At 34.3% G+C, this 23,261-nt stretch overlaps 1 protein-coding gene across 1 annotated transcript; it reads left to right on the top strand.

The window, feature by feature from the left end:
• Window positions 1–3,571: 3,571 nt before the first annotated feature.
• Window positions 3,572–22,992, top strand: LOC101895233 (probable cytochrome P450 4aa1). The gene is made up of 5 exons (XM_005175977.4): window positions 3,572–3,807; window positions 15,811–15,982; window positions 16,043–16,423; window positions 16,485–16,548; window positions 19,458–22,992. The coding sequence occupies exons 1-5, from the start codon at window positions 3,790–3,792 to the stop codon at window positions 20,338–20,340; spliced, it is 1,518 nt and encodes a 505-aa protein (XP_005176034.1). The 5' UTR covers window positions 3,572–3,789; the 3' UTR covers window positions 20,341–22,992.
• Window positions 22,993–23,261: the final 269 nt, after the last annotated feature.

Raw genomic sequence — 23,261 nt, 5'->3', positions numbered from 1 at the left:
TCCAATTGTGTTCCTAGCATTACGCGATCATGCTTAGCGTTTGTGTGTGTGTGTGCGCGCGTTTCTAAGCTGAACATTTATATTTAGTTCAAAAGCAAAAGGACTTAAATGCTAATAAATAACTAAAATTTTGGTGGAATGTTGCACAGCCGAACGATTTTATACCTATGTATAGAAAGAGTAAAAATATACGAAAATTAAATAAAAAATGAATATTAACTAATTAGGGTTTAGTTGAGGAATTCTAGTAATGTTGTGGGATCTTGTAACTTTTATAAGACAACATTGTTCGCTATATCTTTGATCATCATTGGTCATTTAAAGATTTGTGTCGTTTTGAGACACACCAGGGGTGGATACTTGTTCTGTGAAAATATGAAATAAAAAATATTTCCTTTATACAAATTTTTCATTTGACATTTCCTTCACTTATAAAAGTTTTCATTTCACATTTTCATAGAACGAGAATTGAGATGCAGTTCAACGGAACTTTTCCGTGAAAAAAAAAAAAAAAAAAAACAATGGGAACTATGAACAAATGAGTTCAAATAATAAATTGAACTGGAAAAGACGGCTTAACTAAAAGGAACGGAGTTTCTCTTAAAAAAAAGGAAGGAGCATTGCAGAAGAATACAGATAGATGCATCAACGCTTGGGAGCATTGATATAAGTAGATTTTTATATGTTTTCTTATACTACGTCATTCGGAGGCTATTATAATTCGCGTTTTTCAACAATTTTTACAAATTTAAATAATTTTTCATTCAACATTTTCAATTTCAAAATTTGTTTGAGAGTTCATTGTACCAACAGCTGTGTCGACGTGTCTACCTATATTCTTCTACCATGGGAAGGAGAAAGAACTAAACGTTCAGTGAACTAGATTGACTAATAGCACGTTTACATACAAAAAAAAATTTTTTATTCAAATTAATCCTCATTATAAGGATTTATTTTTTAAATTCGAAACAAATCAACATAATTAATATATCGTTTATATACACAACTCTATCCGGATAAACCCTAGTTATTAGGATTTATTTCTTAATCCGTATATACAGGGTGAGAAAAAACTGCAACCAACTTCAGACTACTGTCATTTCTAAGCCACTCGTCCAACAGCTGTTAAAATAATCCCAGTGACAGCTCATTATATTGTTTACAAGCGTACCAAAAGTGAGAATTTTCCAGAAAAAAAGTTGTTCGTGATGGAATTCAAGCGGGATAGTGTTAGATGTCTTTATATTTGCTGGAAAACCACATCGTTGGCTATCGTTAGAGCACTCCAGCATTTAAATGTGAATAAATCTGTTGTGTCTCGTACCATCGCTCGTTACCGTGATTAATGACTGGTAGCGTAGCCCGACGTCAAGGAAGTGGACGGAAACAAACAGCAACATCAACGGAAATGGTTCGAAAAGTAAAGAAGCGATATGATCGAAATCACGGTTACAGTGGCCGAAGAATGGCTCGTGAGCTTAACATATCGCAATATTCCATTCGGCAAATATTGAAAAATGAGCTCGGGGTAAAGCCATTGAAAGTTCAAAAAGGGCAAGAACTTACACCGCAGCAGAAAGAAAATAGACTCAAAAGAGCTAAAGAGTTGCTTCGCTTGGCCGAAAGTGGTGAACTGCCGAACCGATGAGAAAAAATTCGCTGTCCAGCCGTTTGTAAACAAACAAAATATTCGTATTTACTTGCCAAAGAGGTCAGGTGAAAATATCCACCTTCGATTGGCCACCAGAACTCGAGCGCCAAAACTTAATCGACAGTGGTATCAGAATAAATGCTGAATATTACCACGAAAATATTCTGGAGGGTGTATAAAAGCCTTGGACACGCAAACATTTTGGCCGCAGACCTTGGTCATTCAACAGGACTCAGCACACACCACAAGAATAGTTACAAAAGACGTTCCTGGCTTCATTTCCAGCGCACAATGGCCACCAAAATCTCCGGAGTGTCTGGAGTATTTTGGAAAGCATAGTTGGCACTAAAAAATACCAAAGTGTCGATCACCTCAAGCAAGCGCTTCGCCGGGAATGGGTCAAAATACCACAGAGCAACATTCGGGCAGCGTGTGACGGTTTCATTGGCCGTTTGAAGGCCATAATTCGTGCCAAAGGTGGCCAATTCCAATAAATCTAAACTTTTTCTAAAACTTGGCTATACGAAGACGTGGATCTACACTGACAATTTTCTGTCTTAGGCTGTAGTATCCATTACGAATTTCAAATACCAAATTTGAAACTATTCCGGTGAAAAATGTCGCTAAAACCATCAAAATACCGAATATCGGGAGGTACAGTTATATGGGAGCTATACCAAAACGTGGACCTACATGGCCCATTTTCAATACCAAAAGTTCTGAAGACATAACATACATTTGAGCAAAATTTTATCGATCTACTTCAATTCGTTCGGAAACTAGAGTGATTTCCACAGACGGACAGACATCGATAAATCGATATAGAATTTTATGCTGATCAAGAATATATGAATGACAAACTTAATATACCCTCCATACTATGGTGGAGGGTATAATAAATAAAAGAAGAAGAGCTTATCAGATGTCATTGTTTATGTTTTTTTTTTTTTTTTTTTTCTTATTCGGAGAAAAATAAAACTTGTAGACAAAGTGTTGACAATATCTTCTTATTTTGCCATGGTTCCAACCCATGGCAGAAGAATATAGGTAGATGCATAAACTCTTGGGAGCATTGATATGTCAAAAAAATTTAAATGTTTTTTCAAATATAAGTGAATTTTTATATGTTTTCTTATACGACGCCATTCGGAGATTATTTTAATTCGCGTTTTTCAACAATTTTTACAAATTTAAATAATTTTTCATTCAACATTTTCAATTCCAAAATTGGTTTGACAGTTCATTGTCCCAGCAGCTGTGTCGACGCGTCTACCTATATTCTTCTACCATGTTCCAACCCATGTTTTTTTTTTCCAATATAATTAGATTTTTATGTGTGTTTCTTGTACGGCATCAATCGGAGGTTATTCAACAATTTTTAAAAATTTAAATAATTTTTCTTTCACAAATTTCAATTCTAAAGAAAAGAATTGACAATCTAAATTACTAGTTTAATTGAAATGAGTTCGGTAAAAAGGGTCCTGAAAAAAATAATTCTGATGAAAGATATTTTTTCAAAATCAAACCAAATTTGGTTCTTCGTTTACATAAACAATTTACTTATGAAAAAATCGTCTACTAATTAATTAAGTACCATGAGCCACGCTTAAAACATACAAGTGCTCAACTAAATCGATTCCCCCAACAAACCCATACACAAACATATGCGAGTACTTGCCTACTCACTCTCATCTATCGCCCGCCAATACAAACAAAGCTGCGAAGTACGCAAAAAGTCGTTAACAAAAAAATTGTTTAATGTTGTTCCCTTTTTCCCCAATGATGATGCTGCTGCTATCGCTGCCGCTGTCGCCGTCGTTGGCCGCAGTGATGGCGGTGACACTTGCGCATCGCCGCACTATTTTTGTGTGATTTTTATAAATACGAGATATTAGATTAGAAGTTCGCCATTTAAGATACAACATTGAGCGGGTGTAAATCTCACGTAATCTCGGTAATTGAACGTAGCAGACAAAAACTGAAAACGGAATAGCTGCAGAAATTATAACGAAACCCGATAACGGATTACGAAAGGAATTTCAGTGTCAATACTTATTAATATTTAGTTTGCAAGTGTTTATAGATAAAATATATTTAAATATAAAAATAATTTAAATTTCTTGGAAACAAAAATTGAAATGTTTGTGCAAAAAGTGGTGAGTTTAAATGCCTAAAAATGGATATTTGAAGAAAATATAAAAAAACACGCAATTTAATATTGTAATTAATCGAAAAATATAACAAATAAAAATTATAATATGAGATTAAAACGAAGGGAACTGAAAAGTCAAGGACAAAATTCTAGTATCCCAAAAAAAAACTATTAATTTTGTTAAAAATCTGAAACCAATAAATACAATATTTTTTTTTTAATCTGTGACTGTGGAAATACTAAATTCTTTAAAGGACTGTAGTGTGTTGTGCTCAAATAAAGATCCCTAATATAGTGTCTTAAAATGTACTTATGGTGTGCTTTGAAAAAGGACCAATGGACTTTTAGCGAATAGACAAGAAAAACTGCAAGAAGCAAATTTTAGCTTAAGTAGAACTTAAAAATTGTGATAAGGACTCTTTTCGATTCAGTATTGCACTCGGAAGTTCTGACAACGGTGATGGTTTTAAACTAAGGAAGAATAAAATTCAGTCCAGGCGCACTGCAATTTTTTAAAAGACTTATGTGTCAAGGCTAAATTGCGTCCAGAGTATTTGTCAAAAATTCCGATTTAGTTATTCCAACAACTTCCATGGTATCTAGTTTTAAGAAACACGGTGATAAAAAATAGCAATTTTAGATATTTCAAACTTAAATTGTAAAATTGTCAAAAAAAAATATCTCACAAATAGAAACTTGCATCCGAAAAGACTGATCGTATGAACGATCGAAACGATTTCCAGCTCCCTTTCATTTAAAGTCCTGAGGCTCAATTCTTGTTCTATAAAAATGTGAAATGAAAAATATTTCCTTTATAAAATTTTTCATTTGACATTTATTTCCTTTACAAAAGTTTTCATTTCAATTTTCATAGAACAAGAATTGAGACCCTGATTTAAATTTGGCGAGTTAAAGGGATTATCAGACGGAATGTGTTTTGCATAGGTGCTGTCATTTTTATTATCCATGTGCATGGTAGAAGAATATTGGTAGATGCATCAACGCTTGCGAACATTGATATGTCAAAATTTTAAAATTGTTTTGTCAAAAATAAGTAGATTTTTATATATTTTCTTATACGATGCAAATCGGAGGTTGTTACAATATGCATTTCTCAACATATTTTACAAATTTTAATAATTTTTTATTCAACATTTTCAATTCCAAAATCGGTTTGACAGTTCATTGTCCCAGCAGCTGTGTCGAAGCGACTACCTGTATTCTTCTATCGTGATCCATTTAAAATTCCGATCCGATTACAATTTTTTGTCCCTTTATTGTCAAATGTATATTTTGTAGTTCTTCCTTAAATATGGGCGTAACGCTGGTAAATGGTATTTTCGAACGTTATAAAAGTCAAAGAAAAATATAATTTTAAACAGGAAACTAATATATTAGTCTAATAGGTCAAGTAAAACTTAATTATAGAATGGATGAATTTGGTTCCGCTAAGGACAAGTAGAAAGACAATATCACACCTTGTTTTCCAAATTACTAGAAGAAAATTGTCATCTCTTATTTTCAGTTAAATTGCCATTAAATTTGCTACAAGAAATTGTCAGCGTTAGTTTTTGTTTTAGTAGTGAGTTCATATTGCAGGAATTGTGAAGATTTTGGCAAAATTTCTCAGTTGGTAAATCGGAGGGTTTAATCCTTCTCTTTTTTTGATTCTCTGTCACCTTCTTCGTCATGGTTGCAGGTACCCGAAGTACACATATGACAAGTGCTTCTAGGAATCCTTCTTTTTATATGTTTAAGTCCAAGAACAGGGTTGCCATATTAAATTTATCAAATGAGTTTGCCTTTATTGTTTTGCCATGTTTATGTCCGTCAAAATTTGCATTTTACATATGACTCATAACTGTTGCTACCACACACTTTTATCTTTTTTTAATTAATACTATATGGATGAATTTTAAGGCAAATTTAATTGATTAAAAACATAATTGATTGATTAAATTATATTTTTATGATGAAAATAGGGCTCGCTGTGATCGAAAAAGTATGTATGTATCGTGGTAGAAGAATACATATAGTCGCATCGACACAGCTGCTGGGACAATGAACTGTCAAACTAACTGTCAAAACTAATTTTTTAGAAAATTTGGCACTACATATGATTAAAACATTTCATCTAATAGACCCTTTACTTGCGGCTAGTTGTCTTTTGAACTTGTCTCTTGCATTTATGTAAGGCAGGTTTTCCCTTCAATTTTCGTTTTTCATCAAAACTTTTTCCCTCATTGTTAGTTATATACATGGTAAAATTATGAAGGTAAAGTAATTTCAAATAGGCATACCTATCTCTGCATTTTCTGTAATTTACCTTTTCAATTTTCACAGCATAGACAACAGGTTCCCATCTCTGATTTGTGTATGTACATTGGATTTATAAATATAGATTTTGACAATGTAAACATATGATTTTATGACTTTACCTTCTTAATTCTACACAAAGGAGCAATTTTTACACATTTCATTACCTTTCGCTCACACAAAGAGACATTTGTCGCGAGTAAACTCGCCTAATATAAACTCAGACAAATCAACAATTAACTATGGTATACCATGTTCCCACTGGCATGGTTGAAATGATAACCAACGAAATAACTATTAGGAAGGATATTACTTTAAAAACTGAGTGATTAAAATGGATTGGTTCAGTCTAAGTGTTGCAATTTTGGCCTATGTTGAGTTGGACAACCCATTAAGTTATAAATCTATAAAAAATGTATAAATTACTGCAGGATGTTGGTAAACAACTCAAACGTTTCTGGAATGAAAGCGAGTTCAAAATTCAATATTGAAAGTTTAGTTAAAGGGAGTTTTTAAATTCACACGGAGGACTGGGATCTGAGATTTTCGAAAGCTAAACAATTTACAAAATTCAATTTTTGTTCATACCTATATTCTCTTCCAATCCAAGTTATACATTTTCACGGGCACGTCTTTTTGTCAGTTGCTCAAACATTTTCGAATAAAAATAATAATAATATGTGATTTTTGTTGTAGCCGTTGTCGAAAATCTAACAATATTATGAATAATTGCATATAATCGACCCACTCACACACACACACATTCGAACAAAGTAGCAACAAAAACAAGCAAACACTAATTCATTTACTTACTTTTTTGGAATTAACAGGAATATGCCAATTTAACAGGTAAACAATAATAGCAGTTAAGCAAAACCCCATAATAGTTATTCTTAACCAAGGAGAACCGGGTGCGGATGCTGCCGGCGGGAAGAGCAGCGTGAGGTCAGGCGGTGCCAATGAATGATATCGGTTTTGTGATGTACCCAATACGAGTATGTGTGTTTGACAAGAACTTGCGGTGGACCAAAATTTCAAAGTACACCAATGACAACAGCCAAGCAATGTTGTATGTTTGTGGGATAGATGGACGGACGGATGGATGGGTCATAATTGAAAACCCAAATAATCTAATGGTCATCACATTAGAAGATAAACAAAAAAATTGTTGGTGTTTCATTTTTTTTTAACATGTTATCGGATACAAGTTTTTTCGGGTTCATGGATAATTTGCAGCGTTAGGTTTTGTTCAGAGTTTGTCAAAGAAAAAGAAAAGAAAACAAAAAAAAAACTTCTACAGAATGTGCTATTTCCGGTCAAGTGTTTTGAGGAATTGACATATAGTTTCTATTTCTTGTTGACAGAAGAAGTTCTCTATGTAATATATACAAAAAAGACAAAAAAAAGACTTTTCATAGAACCGAAAACTGACTTACACAGGCCTTCTACAAAGGTCTCCTAATAGAGTTGAACCATTTTAAAAGGTGATTTTTTTAGATATTATAGTTTTGGCAACAATGGTTTAAACAGCTCATGTGGGTTTCGTATTTTGTTTCTCCGTCGAACATCTACAGTCTTTTAATTTTGTTATCAAAATGTTCTCTGCCATTAGATCTGCGAACGTGGTGCACGAGTTTGGGCAATTGTTCTGATCCAGGAGCCGTATGTTACAGAAGGGTGTATGCGGGGATTTCTGGGGGTATGCGTGTCATTATGTACGAGGTAAGAGACTCTGCGATAGTTGTTCTTGACAGTTTCATTGACCGTACAGTGGTTTCAAGTAGCCAATGGCGGTTATGTTTGTCCATTGAGTAGTCGATGTTGTTGGCTATCATCTATTGTATATTTATATTTCCGTTGGAGCCGCACTTAAGGTGTATGAATTCGGTACTACTCCTTACGAGTAGTTCTCCGCCAATCCTCGTTGTAGTTCTCTAGATTTCCAGGCATTCCTCTGGCCTTCAGAATCGCATACGAGGAGAAATGCTAGGCGAATGGATGTTGGGATATTAAATAAGCCCCGGGGATCTGTATACTTTTGATGGGCTCTCGGGAGTTAGTGACATTGACGTGATGGGACAGCAACGATTGCTTACCAATTTTGTTGGTGTGTTGTTGATAGCTGGGATGTTAGTGAACAGTAGCTTATTGAGCAGGGAGGCTACTATGTCATTAGCGGACTTTGGGACACTGATCGTTGATGACACGATTTGTAAATTCAACGAGTGGATGAGCGGAGTTAATGACGAGTCTCATGATAGGCGCCCTAAGATGAAACGTGAGCGAAATCTGATGCGAAGGAGACTCAGTCACCTAGAAAGTTATTCCAAAAGGCTAGACTTACCAATGCTGATGTCCTGGCTTAGCGTACTGCTGAGTTTCTTGATTACCTCAGGGCGTAAAAGGACGAACGAGAAAAGAAGACAATTGGAGGAGATTTATCCAGGACAAAAAAGATGATGCATGGACAATAGAGACGCATCCGCTGTATGAGGCAGGGAAGTACCGGCATGCGTGGAAAAGTGCTAAAGTTGTGGTGCTACTTATGTCGGCAGATAAGTTAAGGAGTGATTCTCGCTGCTTTTGGGGCAAATGTCTTCTTCCACCGCTTGAAAAAGTTATGGTTGCACTTTCAGAATACATTGAGTGGATCAAATGTAAAGTATGTCGTTGTCGTCGTTTGTCGACTTTAAAGGTGCCTTTGATATCCTTTCATGGGATATCGTGCACACGAGGCTGTTACACGATCGATTGCCAAGAAATTGGCCTTTGGTCTAGTTACTTTCGGGAGAAAAAGCTTGTGTCGTGGGATCGAGTGTTTCGATCTGGACGGAGGTACAACGTGGTTGGCCTCAGGTGGAACCTCATGAGCTCTCGACGTCCTTCATCCTACGCGGATGATCTGCTCATTATGGTTAACGGCAGGACTCGTCTCGAACTGGAGACTCTTAATGATGATGCTAAAACGCAGACTTGCTCATTGTCGAATTCCGTTTATACGCACTGGCGAACGTGGCAAAAGTACCAAAAAGAACTTGGGTATCCATATGAAGAAGCTAACCAAAGAGGATGGGAATAGTCAGGAGTGGTCTGCGGACTAACTGGTGCTTGAGAAGGCGTTCGGTGCTAGACACATATGGTGGCCTATTTGCTCCTGTGTGGTACAATGAAAGCAAAAACTGTCGGAAATAGCATCAAATTTTAAAATATGTTTAGATTTGTTCGAATTGTGGGTTTCAAACGGCCAATGGAACCGTCACACGCTGCCCGAATGTTGCTCTGCGGTATTTTGGCCCATTCCCAGCGAAGCGCTTGCTTGAGGTGATCGATACTTTGGTATTTTTCAGTGTCAACCTTGCTTTTCAAAATACTCCAGACACAATAGTCCAACGGAAATAAAGCGACGAACCTCATTTTGTAACCATTATTGGGTGGCGCGTGCTGAGTGCGATGGTGCTGAGTCCTGTTGGAATGTCCAAGGTCTGCGGCCAGTGTTGCGTGCCCAAGGCTTTAATACACCCTCCAGGATAATCGACGCGATAATATTCGGCATTTATCGGAGAGCGACCATCGGCGGCCCACACCATCACCATGGCCGGCGCTTGAGTTCTGGTGGCCAACCGAAGGTGCACATTTTCAACTGACCTCTTTGGCAAGTAAACACGATCATTTTTTTTTTTGTTTACAAACTGCTGGACAATGAATGCTTTTTTCCATGGGAGAAAACCAAATTCGGCAGCTCACCACTTTCGGCCAAGGGAAGCAACTCTTTATCTCTTTTGGGTCTATTTTCTTTCTGCTGCGGTGTAAGTTCTTGCACTTTTTGAAATTTCAATGGCTTTATCCCGAGCTCATTTTTCCAATATTTGCCGAATGGAATATTGCGATTTGTTCAGCTCACGAGCCATTTTTCGATCAAGTCGCTTCTTTAATTTTCGAACTATTTCTACTGATGTTGCTGTTTTCTGCCAGTATCACAGCTAAGTAAGTAAGATTTGCCAAAGTTTAGATGTAAAAGTAAATACGAAAACGTAATAGAGAGTTCGTATTCTTTAATTTCGTGTAATTTTCCTTAAACATCGCAATACATAGTAACCCCCTGCAACGAGTTTGAATCAAATATTGTCAAAACTTTTTTGGTCACTTCTAATGTCTTTAATCTTACTTGTAGATTGTACCTGCTTTTCCTTTATGTACTTGCCTCTTTTCGTGTAGATTTAAGCAAATTCTTATATCGTTGTTTGAGAATAGAATCCAATCTCCCTCTTCGATTGTCAATTATATTCTGGATCCTGCTCGGAGGATAAATGTTTTTAATAATGAGAATAGAGCCCAACCTCCCTCTTCGATTCTCAATTCTATTCTCTATTCGATGATGAGAAAGGAATACAACCGCACCGCTTGGGTGTGTAGATTCAATTCTAGTTTTTATTTAAAAATGTGTTACTTACTTACGTACTTCTGAAACTAATCTAACTTAACCTAATCGCAGCCACACAATTATTCTTATTTATTCCAATATTGAATGGAGATCATTGCAGAGCTGCTTGACATTTCATTCAAGTGGTCCGAGCGCATCGATATCTGTGCGTGTGGGTCATAACCTTTATTATCTCACTCATTTTTGTATCCGTCAGCGCACAAGATCGCCGAATTGTTTACATGTGGTATTTTATGGCGCCTGGGAAATATGTAATTTTAGAATATTTTTTGTTTATTACCAGATGTTCCCAGCGTCTCAACCGCACTCAAAAGTATGTACAAAATATTTTGTACAATTGTAAAAAATTACCGATTTTAGCATGGACAACTTCACCATCTTCCATAGGTCAATAGCCTAGACAAATTCCAAATTCTCTAATTAATATTGATTCAACCATAATTAGGCAATAGCAAATATTAAAAAAGCATTCCAAATTATTACACCGGTTTCACACTTAACTACAAACATGGGCAATTTCAATAACTAAATTGGTATCCGGAAAACGAATTTCGTCTATAATTTAAAACTGATGATTTATCTGAATCGTGTGGGAGGACAATTAACAAAATTTGAAATGTTGACGTGTGTGTGACATTTGTAATAAATACATAAATAAATTTTAAATAATTTTGGTTGTGTGATTTAGTTTTAAGTTCTGCTCATGGTAGAAGAATATTGGTAGATGCATCAACGCTTGAGAACATTGATATGTCAATTTATTTAAAAAAAATTGTCAAAAATAAGTAGGTTTTTATATGTTTTCTTATACGAAGCCAATCGGAGGTTGTTATGATGTTATGTTATGTATGCATTATTCAAAAGATTTTATGAATTTCAATATTTTTTATTGACATTTTTCAATTCCAAAGTTGGTTTGACAGTTCATTGTTCCAGCAGCTGTGACGATGCGTCCACTTGTATTCTTCTACCATGGTTCTGCTGCAAAACATTTATTATAAATTTTTATTTAGTTTTTAACTATAAAATAGGGATGTCCAGATGTATTCGGAAATAAGGAAATTTTGTCTAAAAATTAGTTTTATTTTTTTTTTCGCAAAGAAGAAATAAGATGACTTTATATTTTTACAATGTACCCAATAATCGACCGATAATATTTCCCATTCTTTCATGTGTCAGAGTTTTTTTTTAAATAACAACAAAAAAAACTCATGAGATAATACCGAACATGAACATCTCAACACCAATAAATCTCTCAAATATTCGTTCCACCATTGACACATTTCATTGTCAAGTTTAGGTTGTTCGGTTTTATGGTAGAATGACTTGTCTGCACGTCGTCGCGTGTTTTCTTTGGTAATTAGAGATGTTAAGCCACCGCTTTGTTTGCCCGAATGTATGTACCTCATGCCAAAGCTTTGTGGCATTTTGAAAAAAATACTCCAATTGATAAATTGAATTCATAACTTAAACGGATTATTTCATTTAATTACCCAAAAACAAGTCATATTATTTAGGAAGGGAGAGAGAGATTATTCTGTTATTGTTTGTTCACGACAACACGTCCAAAATCGATCAATCGCTTTGACGTTGTGAGAAAATCAATTTTAAGGAGATTATTTGGGGAATACGCAATAAATAAGTTAAACGACAATAAGTTCGGACAGTTCGAATACTGTACAAATTACTTCAATACCAGGTGAGTGTTTCGTCATGGATATAAGAAATCCCTTGTTTTAGCATTGAGAATGAAAGATGAGGACATCTTAACTGGCCCACAGAAGGAATGTCATCATTCTAGCGTATATAAGAGCGCCGATAGCATCAGCGACTTCTAATATTAGACTCGTGTAAAAAACAATAAAGGTAAACTCATTTGCTAAATCGAACATGGCAACCCTTTTGTGACGAACTCGACCTTGTCATTTTTCAAATAAAATCTTTTTCATATCTAAAATGTTTTCGTATGACGAGTGGCAAAAATAATAAATATTCTTTTATTTTCGGCTTTCTTTGGCAAGTAAAAGCAGTTGTACATTCCATATCTCAGGAATGCCAAAATTATTTATCTTTTCTTGGACTGAAACATATAAAGATAAATATTTCAAACCCTTCATCTTAAGGAAACGTTTTCGGTGATGTTAGTTATTGTGTAAGCCTCCAATCAGGTTTAAATCCGCCTTTAATGAACAAATTCGCAGAACTACCAGCTGAAAACTGTTGTCAAAATCTTGACAATATCTGATATATGAATTCTGTACTAAAACGAAAACTTAGGGTGGAAACACATAAAGCTCATATTTGGCTGGCTTCTTCGTAGATGAACAAAGGAGTTTTAGGTTGACTTAGTTCGATTTTAGTTCTAGGCTCCTTTGTTCATTTCCGAAGAAGCCAGTCGATGATTTAAGCCAGCCAGATAAGCGCTTTATGTATCCTTACCTTTACACTGGCAATATCTTGTAAAAATAGTGTGATATTGTCTTCATACTTTTGCTATGGTTTTGTTTCATTCTATCATTTCATAATTAAGTCTTACACGACTTATCAGACTAATATTGTAGTTTTCTGCTTTAGACGATATTCTTACTTGACTTTTATAACCTCTAAAAGGCATGAAAACAACAAAATATTTGGTCTGAAATTAATGAAAAACTCTTGCCAGCGTACGCCCATATTTAAGGAAGAACTACAAAATATAAATTTGACAATAAAGGGACATAAAAGAAACAAATCGTAATCGTATAATAGCATCAGATTACCTTGGTAGTTGTACCATGATTTGACTGTTGTTCGTAGAGAAAAATGTTAAGGTATAAATCTGGACCGGGCAGAAATTCGGACATTTATGTTCCACATTTATTAGTCTCTGATCGCATCGCTTTTAAATTGACCTGATTGTAAAGGTACGCTCAGTAAAGGCACATGTGACTACTCTTGTCCGGACCTGGTGTAGCAGCGATCATGGAAGTAGAATATAGGTAGACTCATCGACACAGCTGCTGGGACAATGTCAAACTGTCAAACCAATTTTGGAATTGAAAATATTGAATGAAAAATGATTTAAATATGTAAAAATTGATGAATAACGCGTATTATAATAACCTCCGAATGACGTCGTGTAAGAAAACATATAAAAATCTAATTATATTTGGAAATACATTAAAATTTTTGACATATCAATGTTTCCAAGCGTTGACGCATCTACCTAAATTTTTCTGCCGTGGCATCGATGGATAAAGGACTTCCTTTTGACCCAGTTAAAATTCGGTCACGCCTCTAAAAGTACGTTTACATACAAATCTTTAATCAAATCACAATAAATTTGACAATGGGAATCGATTACGGTTAACACTGGGAAAGATGTATGTAAACACATTTTTTTTGTTTACCCCTTAATCCATGGTAGAAGAATACAGGTAGTAACATCGAAACAGCTAATGGCACAATGAACTGTCAAGCCAATTTTAGAATGAAAAATATTTCAAATTTGTTAAAGTTGTTTAAAAATGCATATCATAACAACCTCCGACTCGCGTCGTATACATAAAATTAAAAACACTGACAAATTAATTTAATTTTGAAGAAACATTAAAAAATGTTGACATATCAACGTTCTCTAGCGTTGATGCGTCTATCTGTATTCTTCTACCATACCTTACCATGAACAACTTATGATAATATGACCTAACCTAGTGTTCACTTGAACAGAACTATTTGTGCGGATAACAGCTGATTGTCAAAATGGCAAGAATTCAAAGAAGAATACAGGTAGATACATCAATGCTTGAGAACAGCGATATGTCAAAATTGTTTAAGTGTTTTTATTACAAAAAGTAAGTAGATTTGTATGGGATGATGCCAATCGGAAGTTGTTATGATATGTATTTTTTAACAATTTTTACAAATTTGAATAATTTTTCATTTTCAAAATTGGTTTGACAGTGCATTGTCCCAGCAGCGGTGTCAATGTGAATAACTGCATTCTTCTGCCATGGGAACCATGACAAAAGCTTGCTTTGAGAATAGTGAGTTTTCGGAAGAGGGGCCGGAGAAATTTTGACATTAACCTTGTTCAACTCTGTGCTTTTCCACAAAACATATATCTCTTTCCAGCAAACTTTGTACATGTGAATTGCGACCATGGTAGAAGAATACAGGTAGTCGCATTAAAACAGCTGCTGGGAAAATGAAGTGTCAAACCAATATTTTAATTTGAAAATGTTGAATGACAAATTATTCAAATTAATAAGATATGTTGTAAAATGCAAATTATAGCGACCTCCGTTTGGTGTCGTATAAGCAAAAGTATAAAAATCTTTTTAATTTTGAAAAAAAAATATAAAAATTTTGACATTTCGCTGTTCCCAAACGTTGATGCATCTACCTGTATTCTTCTACCATGATTGCAAGGATATAAATGCCACTCAGCTGATGTTTGTTTACATATACATACACAAGCAAAAGATAATGTATAAAAAAATCCTGCAAAATGTTGCATCTAAACGTGCTTAAATCTGACAATTACCAGGTTCCTTCGTATCAAAAATCAACACAAAATATTTTAGTATTTGTTACTATGCAATTTTAATATTAATGATTATGTTAATATTGTATGATTATGTAATAAATACCAACGTAAATAGAATCGTCAGACCGTTTTATTGCAAATGATCAGTGAGGCATGCCTCGCTTAGTATTGTCTTGCGGAAATGCCAACTAATAAAATAGTGTTTACAACGTGACTCGAAACTAAACAAAACATCAATTAAAAAATAATTTAAATATTAGCAATGTTTGGTAATCACAAATAAATAGTGTTTGCAATTTAACCACACAAAAAAGTTTTAATGTAAACATACTATTAATATATACGTATTTTACATGGTAGAAGAATGCTTGTAAACATTGATATGTCAAAATTTTTAAATGTCTTTTCAAATATAAGTAGATTTTTATATGTTTTCTTATACGACTTCATTCGGAGGTTATAAAAGTACGCGTTTTTCAAAAATTTTTACAAATTTCAATAATTTTTCATTCAAAATTTTCAATTCGAAAATCGGTTTGACAGTTCATTGTCCCATCTGCTGTGTCGATGCGACTACCTGTATTCTTCTACCATGCCATAGACGTTAAATTAATCCGCATTTGGCCGGTTAACTCCACAAAAAGTTTTAATGTAAACATACTATTACTTTACTTATTCTATAAATCTACTAATTTCAAATGCATTTTATTTTTTCTTTACAGTTTGAAAAAGCATCGCAATCAGAGCTATGGAGTTTTGCCAGTCTATCACTGTTTCTTTTGATACTCTTTACATTTCGCGACTATTTGAAAACGGTGTTTCTATCACTGAAACTGTCCGGACCGACGGCAGTTCCCGTTATGGGTAATTGTTTGCTGCTAAAAGAGAAGAATTGTAAGTAATATTTTGTAATACTTTTATTAAATAAAGTTAAAATTATTGCTTTAATTTCAGTAATGCGTCAGCATGCCGCCAAAGCAAAAGAACTCTATGGTTCTTTGGTACGAATTTGGGTCCTGTTATTCCCATTCTTTATGGTCCTACAACCGGATGATCTACAAATGATATTGTCATCGAAAAAGCACACCAACAAAGTATTTTTCTATCGATTTATGTATAACTTTTTGGGCAAGGGTCTGATAACGAATAGCGGCGACAAATGGCATACCCATCGCCGGCTAATTCAGCCCACATTTCATTTGAGCATCCTAGAACGATTTATAGGCACCTTTGCTGATGCCTCACAGGCTTTATATGAAAAATTGGATCCTTTGGTTGGACAAAATATCAATATAGCAAATTTTGTCAATGATTGTATTATTGATATATTGAATGGTAAGTTGTGACGTAATATTTTGACACGAATGGTAATCGTGTTATTGGTATAACATTTTAGAGGCCGTATTGGGAGTACCAATCAAGAAGAAGGATTTGAATATGGAAGAATCGCCATTCAGAAAGTGAGTATGAAACAGATTTCCTTCGCAGATTTTTAAATTATTTCCTTCAATTTATTTTCCTAAACTTGCATTTTTGAGAAGCGAAATTGTCGTCTAGGACATAGTTATTTTTTAGTAGTAACTATGGTAGAAGAATACAGGTAGTCGCATCGACACAGCTGCTGGGACAATAAAATGTCAAACCAATTTTGGAATTGAAATTATTTAAATTTGAAAACATTGCTAAAATTGCATATCATAACAACCTCCGCTTGGGGTCGTATATGAAAACATATAGAAATCTACTTATTTTTGAAGAAACATTTAAAAATTGTTGACATATCAATGTTCCCAATCGTTAATGCATCTACCTGTATTCTTCTACCATGGTAGTAACGTAATTGTACAGTTGTTGAAAATAGTAGAAACTAAAATAGAATTCAGTGCCATGTGTAAACGGACTATTCCCACAACGAGAATTAAAGGACTTAAATATTTGGGGTAACTTCGCTGGAAACAAAAAATATCCCCAAATGAACTTAGAAATCACACCTAAGGTTGCTATCCGACGATAAGGGTTTTACATATGTAGTGTCAAATTTTCCTTATGTAGAAGTTGCACACCCATAAATGGACGACATTTTAGTTGTGAAATGCATGAGCGAAGTACGTACATATCGAAGAATGCTGGTAGTCGCATCGACACAGCTGCTGGGACAATGAACTGTCAAATCAATTTTGGAATTGAAATTTTTGAATGAAGAATTATTAAAATTTTTAAAAATGCATATCATAACAACCTCCGATTGGCGTCGTATAATAAAACATATACAAATGTACATATCTGTGAAAAAATGAAAAACATTTAAAAAATTAAGACAATGTTCCCAAGCATTTACCTGTATTCTTCTACCAATGTACATATGTACTTTTTCAATCATTGCGAGCCCTATTTTAAACGAAAAAAATATAATTTAATCAAAAGTGTTGTTTTTTTTTGTGTGAAAACATATAAAATTAAATTTGCGGCAAGGAGTCATCCATAAAGTGTTATAATCATAAATAATTTACCAAAAGAAATGAAAAACACGTGCAAGTGTATGATAGTTGAAATTATGAGTCACATGTAAAATTGCAATTTTGACATACACCCAGAAATACATATGGATAATAAAAGTGACAGCACATATGTAAAACCCTTATGGTCTGATAGCAACATAAGCGAGAAAATTGTCGGGGGTAATATTGCTTTCACACCGCCAAAATTACCCCCTTCGAGAAGAAATAAACCACGGCCGCCATATTTTTAAACGGGACTAAATAGCGTATGCAGTTTTTTCCTAAAAATCTCTAAACTACTTATAATCATCAAAGTAATTTCCGCAACAGTTATTGCAAATGGAAAACAAAAATATTTTTGTATTGTTATTGTTACTTTTTCCAATGTACGCTTGAATAAAACTTTTACAATTTAGATGAATACTCACACATTAACTTTGTCAATCTAACGTGGGCGTTAAAGTGTGAATACATAAAGCACTTATTTGGCCGGCTTAAGTCATCGGCTGGCTTCTTCGTAGAGGAACAAAAGAGTTTTAGGTTAACTTAATTCGATTTTGGCCCTAGTCGCCTTTGTTCATTTCCGATGAAGCCAGACGATGATTTAAGTCAGCCAAATAAGCGCTTTATGTATTCCCACCTTTAGAATTACAGGGTGGTTCTAATCTTCCCGTATAATTTGCCATTTGCAGACTTTGCAAGCAAGCGCTATTTGTGTTTTAGTCCAAAAGGCGAATAAAAGATACAAGCTAAAATCTTGACTTCGGCATGAAAATACAACACTGTTGTCAGCTACAAGTAGCAACAGTGTGTCGATGCGACTACCTATATTCTTCTACCATGGTATACGCTATGGAATTGACATTTGAGACCGAGTGGATTTCGTAAATCTAAACATACTGTTTAAGTGAGAAAAGAGTCCAATCTCCCTCTTCGATTGTCAACTCTATTCTCTATTCTATGCTCGAAGGATCAATGTAGAAAATGAGAAAAGAAAGAACAACCTTATTCTTTGGGTGTAGTTTCAATTCTAATTTTATTTCATAAATATGTTTCTTAAGTGCTACAAAAACTAATCTAACTTAACATAATCGCAGCCACACAATTATCTTTATCTATTCTTATATTGAATGGAGAACATTACATGGTTTTTTGACATTTCATTCAAGTGGTTTTGTACATTTACTGAGCGCACAAGATCAGATTTATGGCGGCTGGGTAATATGTAATTTTAGAATATTTACTGTTTATTGCCAGATTTCCCCAGCGCCTCAACCGCACTTAAAAGTATGTACAAAGTATTTTGTACGCATACCATCAAGCTTTGATCTGTTTTATCCTACACCGCTTCGCATGCGTATACTCCCCGGTACAATCATGGTAGAATAAAGAAGGTAAAGTCATTTCAAATAAGTCGTGGTCATTGTCAAATTTCACTGCACGGAAAACATGTTCCCATCTCCGATTTTTGTATGCACAGAGTTAGAGTTAGAAAAATAAATTTTGACATTAAAATGTCAAATGAAAAATTTGGAAAAAAATTTTTGAAACATATGATTGCATGACTTTACCTCCTTAAATTTCGGTGTCCTTGGGATTTAAGTATTCCACCAGATGCGAGTGATTGCTGTAGTGATAATGCCCCAGGAACTCTTATTCTGATAGGATAGTTCTTTTAGATTGGATCCAACAATCTTTTTGCACGAGTGTTGTTGTTTTATGTCGGTTTTCAAAGAACACGCTCAATTTGAGAGCTGTAACGGCTCTTTTTTGACAGGCTCTCACCTTGAATGGGTCATTCATATCTATTTAAGTCACAATGTTATACCTCTTATATTTAACTATTTCTTCTCTTCCTCACTTCTTTGCAGAGGTAAAATTCAAATACCACAGCGTTTTCTCAAACCTTGGCTACTCTTCGACGGAATCTATCAAATGTCCAAATTGGCTTCGGATGAGCTGAAGCAAAAGCGGCTACTCGATGAATTTACACGAAAAATGATACAGCATCGTCGTGAAATGAAACAGAACAATGAAATAACAGCAAAAAAATGTCTGCTCGATTATATGATTGAAATATCCGATGGTAATCCAAGTGAGTTCAATGAAGATGACATTGTCGATGAGGCCTGTACATTTATGTTGGCTGGACAAGATTCGGTGGGTGCGGCTGTGGCATTTACAATATTTCTACTGGCACAAAATCCCGATTGCCAAGAGAGATGTATGGATGAAATTGAAAGGATATTCGGCAGTGATGATCGTGCTCCCACAATGCAAGATTTGCGTGAAATGCGTTATTTGGAAATGTGTATCAAGGAATCGTTGCGACTCTATCCCAGTGTTCCGCTGATAGCCAGGAAATTGGGTGAAGAAGTGAGGCTAACGAAATTTACCCTTCCAGCCGGTAGTAATATCTTCATTTGCCCCTTTGCAACACATCGTCTGCCCGATATCTATCCCGATCCGGAGAAATTCGATCCGGAACGTTTTAGTCCTGAAAACTCGGAAAAGCGTAATCCCTATGCCTTTTTGGCTTTTAGTGCCGGTCCACGCTACTGCATCGGTAATCGTTTTGCAATAATGGAAATCAAAACTGTCATCTCAAGACTATTGCGGAGTTACCATATTTTACCGGTGGCTGGTAAGACAAATATTGAGCCAGTGTTTCGCATTACACTACGAGCATCCGGCGGTCTTTGGGTGCATCTGAAATCGCGTGAAAATAACAAACTTATTGATCTAAGCAGTTAAGTTAGTGTATAATTTCGGGTAGTTAGTATGTAGGCAATGTAGATAAGAGAGGGAATGATGAATGCGTAGTTTCTTAAAGCTGCTATCAGACGATAAGTGTTTTACATATGTGAATGTCAAAATGGCCATTTTACATATGACTCATAATTCATGCTATCATACACATGCATATGTTTTTTTATTTTCTTTGGCTACATTGTGATTACATTGTATTTTCAAAAAAAAAATTAAAACTTTTATGGATGATTTTTTACCGCAAATTTAATGTTATATACATGGTAAAATTAAGAAGGAAAAGTCATTTCAAATAAGCATTTCCATCTCCGCATTTTCTGCAATTTACCTTGTCACATTTCACTACATTAAAACAGGTTCCCATCTCTGATTTATAGTACAGATTTTGACATCTCAAATGAATAATTTTTGAAAAAAAGTTGTTAACATATGGTTGCATGACTTTACCTTCTTGATTCTACCGTGTGTTTTATATTTTCACACAACAAACAGACAACACTTTTGATTAAATTATATTCTTCCTAAGAAAATAGCTCACTGTGATCGAAAGTACATATGTCATTTACTCATGTATTTCACAACTGAAATGTCGTCTATGTATCACACGATGTATGCAAATTTTGACACTACATATGTAAAAACATATTGTCTGATAGAGCCTTGAATAATATATTTCCTATTTTCTTAGAAAAAGGAACGACCTTCCAAACTCTATTTGTTTTGATTATTATCAATATTATACTTGGGAAAAGCATAAGTATTTACAAAAATGTGAAGCGGAACTTATACAGTTTTTTTCTAAATTTCCTCAGGGCTGGTAGGAAACTAATGCACAAAAATGCAAAAAATTGCTGTTTTCGATTTATGTTACTCCAAAGCCAAATAGAGTACATCAGAGGTGAAGACACATAAACAGCATTTACGGCAGAAGAATAAAAGACAACTACAACCCCACTCCTTTACCATAATTTTCTGCAAGAAATATTTCAAAGCTACCATGTTTGTTATGAGTTTTCTCCTTAAACTATGTTCACACTCACATCAAAGAAAATCTAAATAATGCGTTTTATAAAATAAAATTAGCTTTCAATAGAACTTAAATCGTAGTTTATACAACGTTTAAACTGCTAAATCCAGTCGATTTCAAATGTCACTTTCATAACGTATACGTCACGTAATTAGTTTATTCAGTGGATATTATTTGACGTATACGCTATGGAATTGACATTTAAGAATGAGTAGATTTCGTAAATCTAAACTTACTTTTAGCCTTTAGTCCTAGCATGGTAGAAGAATACAGGTAGATGCATGAACGCTAAGGAATATGAATATGTTAAAAAATGTTAAACGTCTTTTCAAATATAAGTAGATTTTTTCAATTCCAAAACTGGTTTGAGAGTTCATTGTCCCAGCAGCTGTGTCAATGCGTCTACCTATATTCTTCTACCATGAGACCTAGAACTGAACTCCAAAAAAGGCGACGGTGGCAAAACCAGAAATAGCTTGGCTATATTACGAAGCAATATTAAGCTGGTGGATGTACCCAGTATTTAAAGTAAGACTAAATGTCAAAAATTGCTTATGTTTCGTACGATGTTTTCAATCACAATAACCATGGTACAATGAAGTAAAGGTAACCTCATTTGGAATTCCCAGTTCTGCATTTGCTGTAATTTACCTTGTCAAATCCCATCTCTGATTTTGTGTGTATACCATGGATTTATAAATATAGATTTTGACAATGAGATGTTGTCAAATGTATATATTTGAAAAAAAAAATGTAAACATATGATTACATGACTTTACCTTCTTAGTTCTACCATGATAATAACGCATTTTGACAGCTAGTCTGAGAATCAGCTGTGACAAGAGGAATACTTAATTTTGACGCCATACTTATATCTAAGCTTAATTAAACTGTTTTAAAAAAGGAAGATGATTTCTACCCAAACGATAAATGTGCTCAACTCTTAAAGCCACCAAAATATTCCTTTAAGAAATTTCATGAAATCACAAAACTTTGTTATATCACTGGTGCTTAATAAAAAGGATTCTACATATATAGGGTCACAATCTGTTCCTTAAATATGTAGCGTCAAATAGGTCTTGAGTTATTGTTTGAATTTCCTACTCATGGTAGAAGAATACAGGTAGTCGCATCGACACAGCTGCTGGGACAATGAACTGTCAAACTGATTTTGGAATTTAAAATGTTGAATGAAAAATTATTGAAATTTGTAAAAATTGTTGAAAAATTCATTTTATAAAACCTCCAATTGGCGTCGCATCAAAACAACATTTAAAACCTACTTATTTTTTATTTAAACATTTAAAAATTTTGACATATCAATGTTCCCAAGCGTTGATGCATCTACCTGTATTCTTCTACCATGTTCCTACTATATCACAAATCAGCTGTTTTTCTTGGAAATTCCCCACATTGCATTAATCAAACTTTTTTTAAATAATTCGTACTTCATTGTCGGGGATACTTTTTATGTCTTACAATTGCATTGCTTATAAAGACCTACATTTTTTAACTATTTCCCATTTCAGTCAATATTAAATATCAAAATTCACAACTGTACTCCAACAAGCATTTTTAATAAAATATATCTCATGGGACATATTATTTAATTTAAGTTTAGTAATAAGCATTATTTAAAATTTTCTAATTTTTTATAAGTGTAATTTTAAAATATATTTTAAATACTTTATATCAATATTAAAAAAATTATATAAAATCCAAAGCTAAATTATTGCGCGTTTTTCATTGCAGGAACCATTACAATATATATAGAAATTCAAAAAAAAAAATAATAATAACAGTGCGCGGCAAAGTAGCAAGAATTTACTAGCTTTGCAATATTTTTCGATATCATAAAAAAACTTCAGGTTCTGAAACA

This window comes from Musca domestica, unplaced genomic scaffold, assembly GCF_030504385.1.
Source record: "Musca domestica strain aabys unplaced genomic scaffold, Musca_domestica.polishedcontigs.V.1.1 48, whole genome shotgun sequence".
Taxonomy (NCBI): Eukaryota; Metazoa; Arthropoda; class Insecta; order Diptera; family Muscidae; genus Musca; species Musca domestica.
This window is presented reverse-complemented; position numbering and strand designations above follow the sequence as displayed.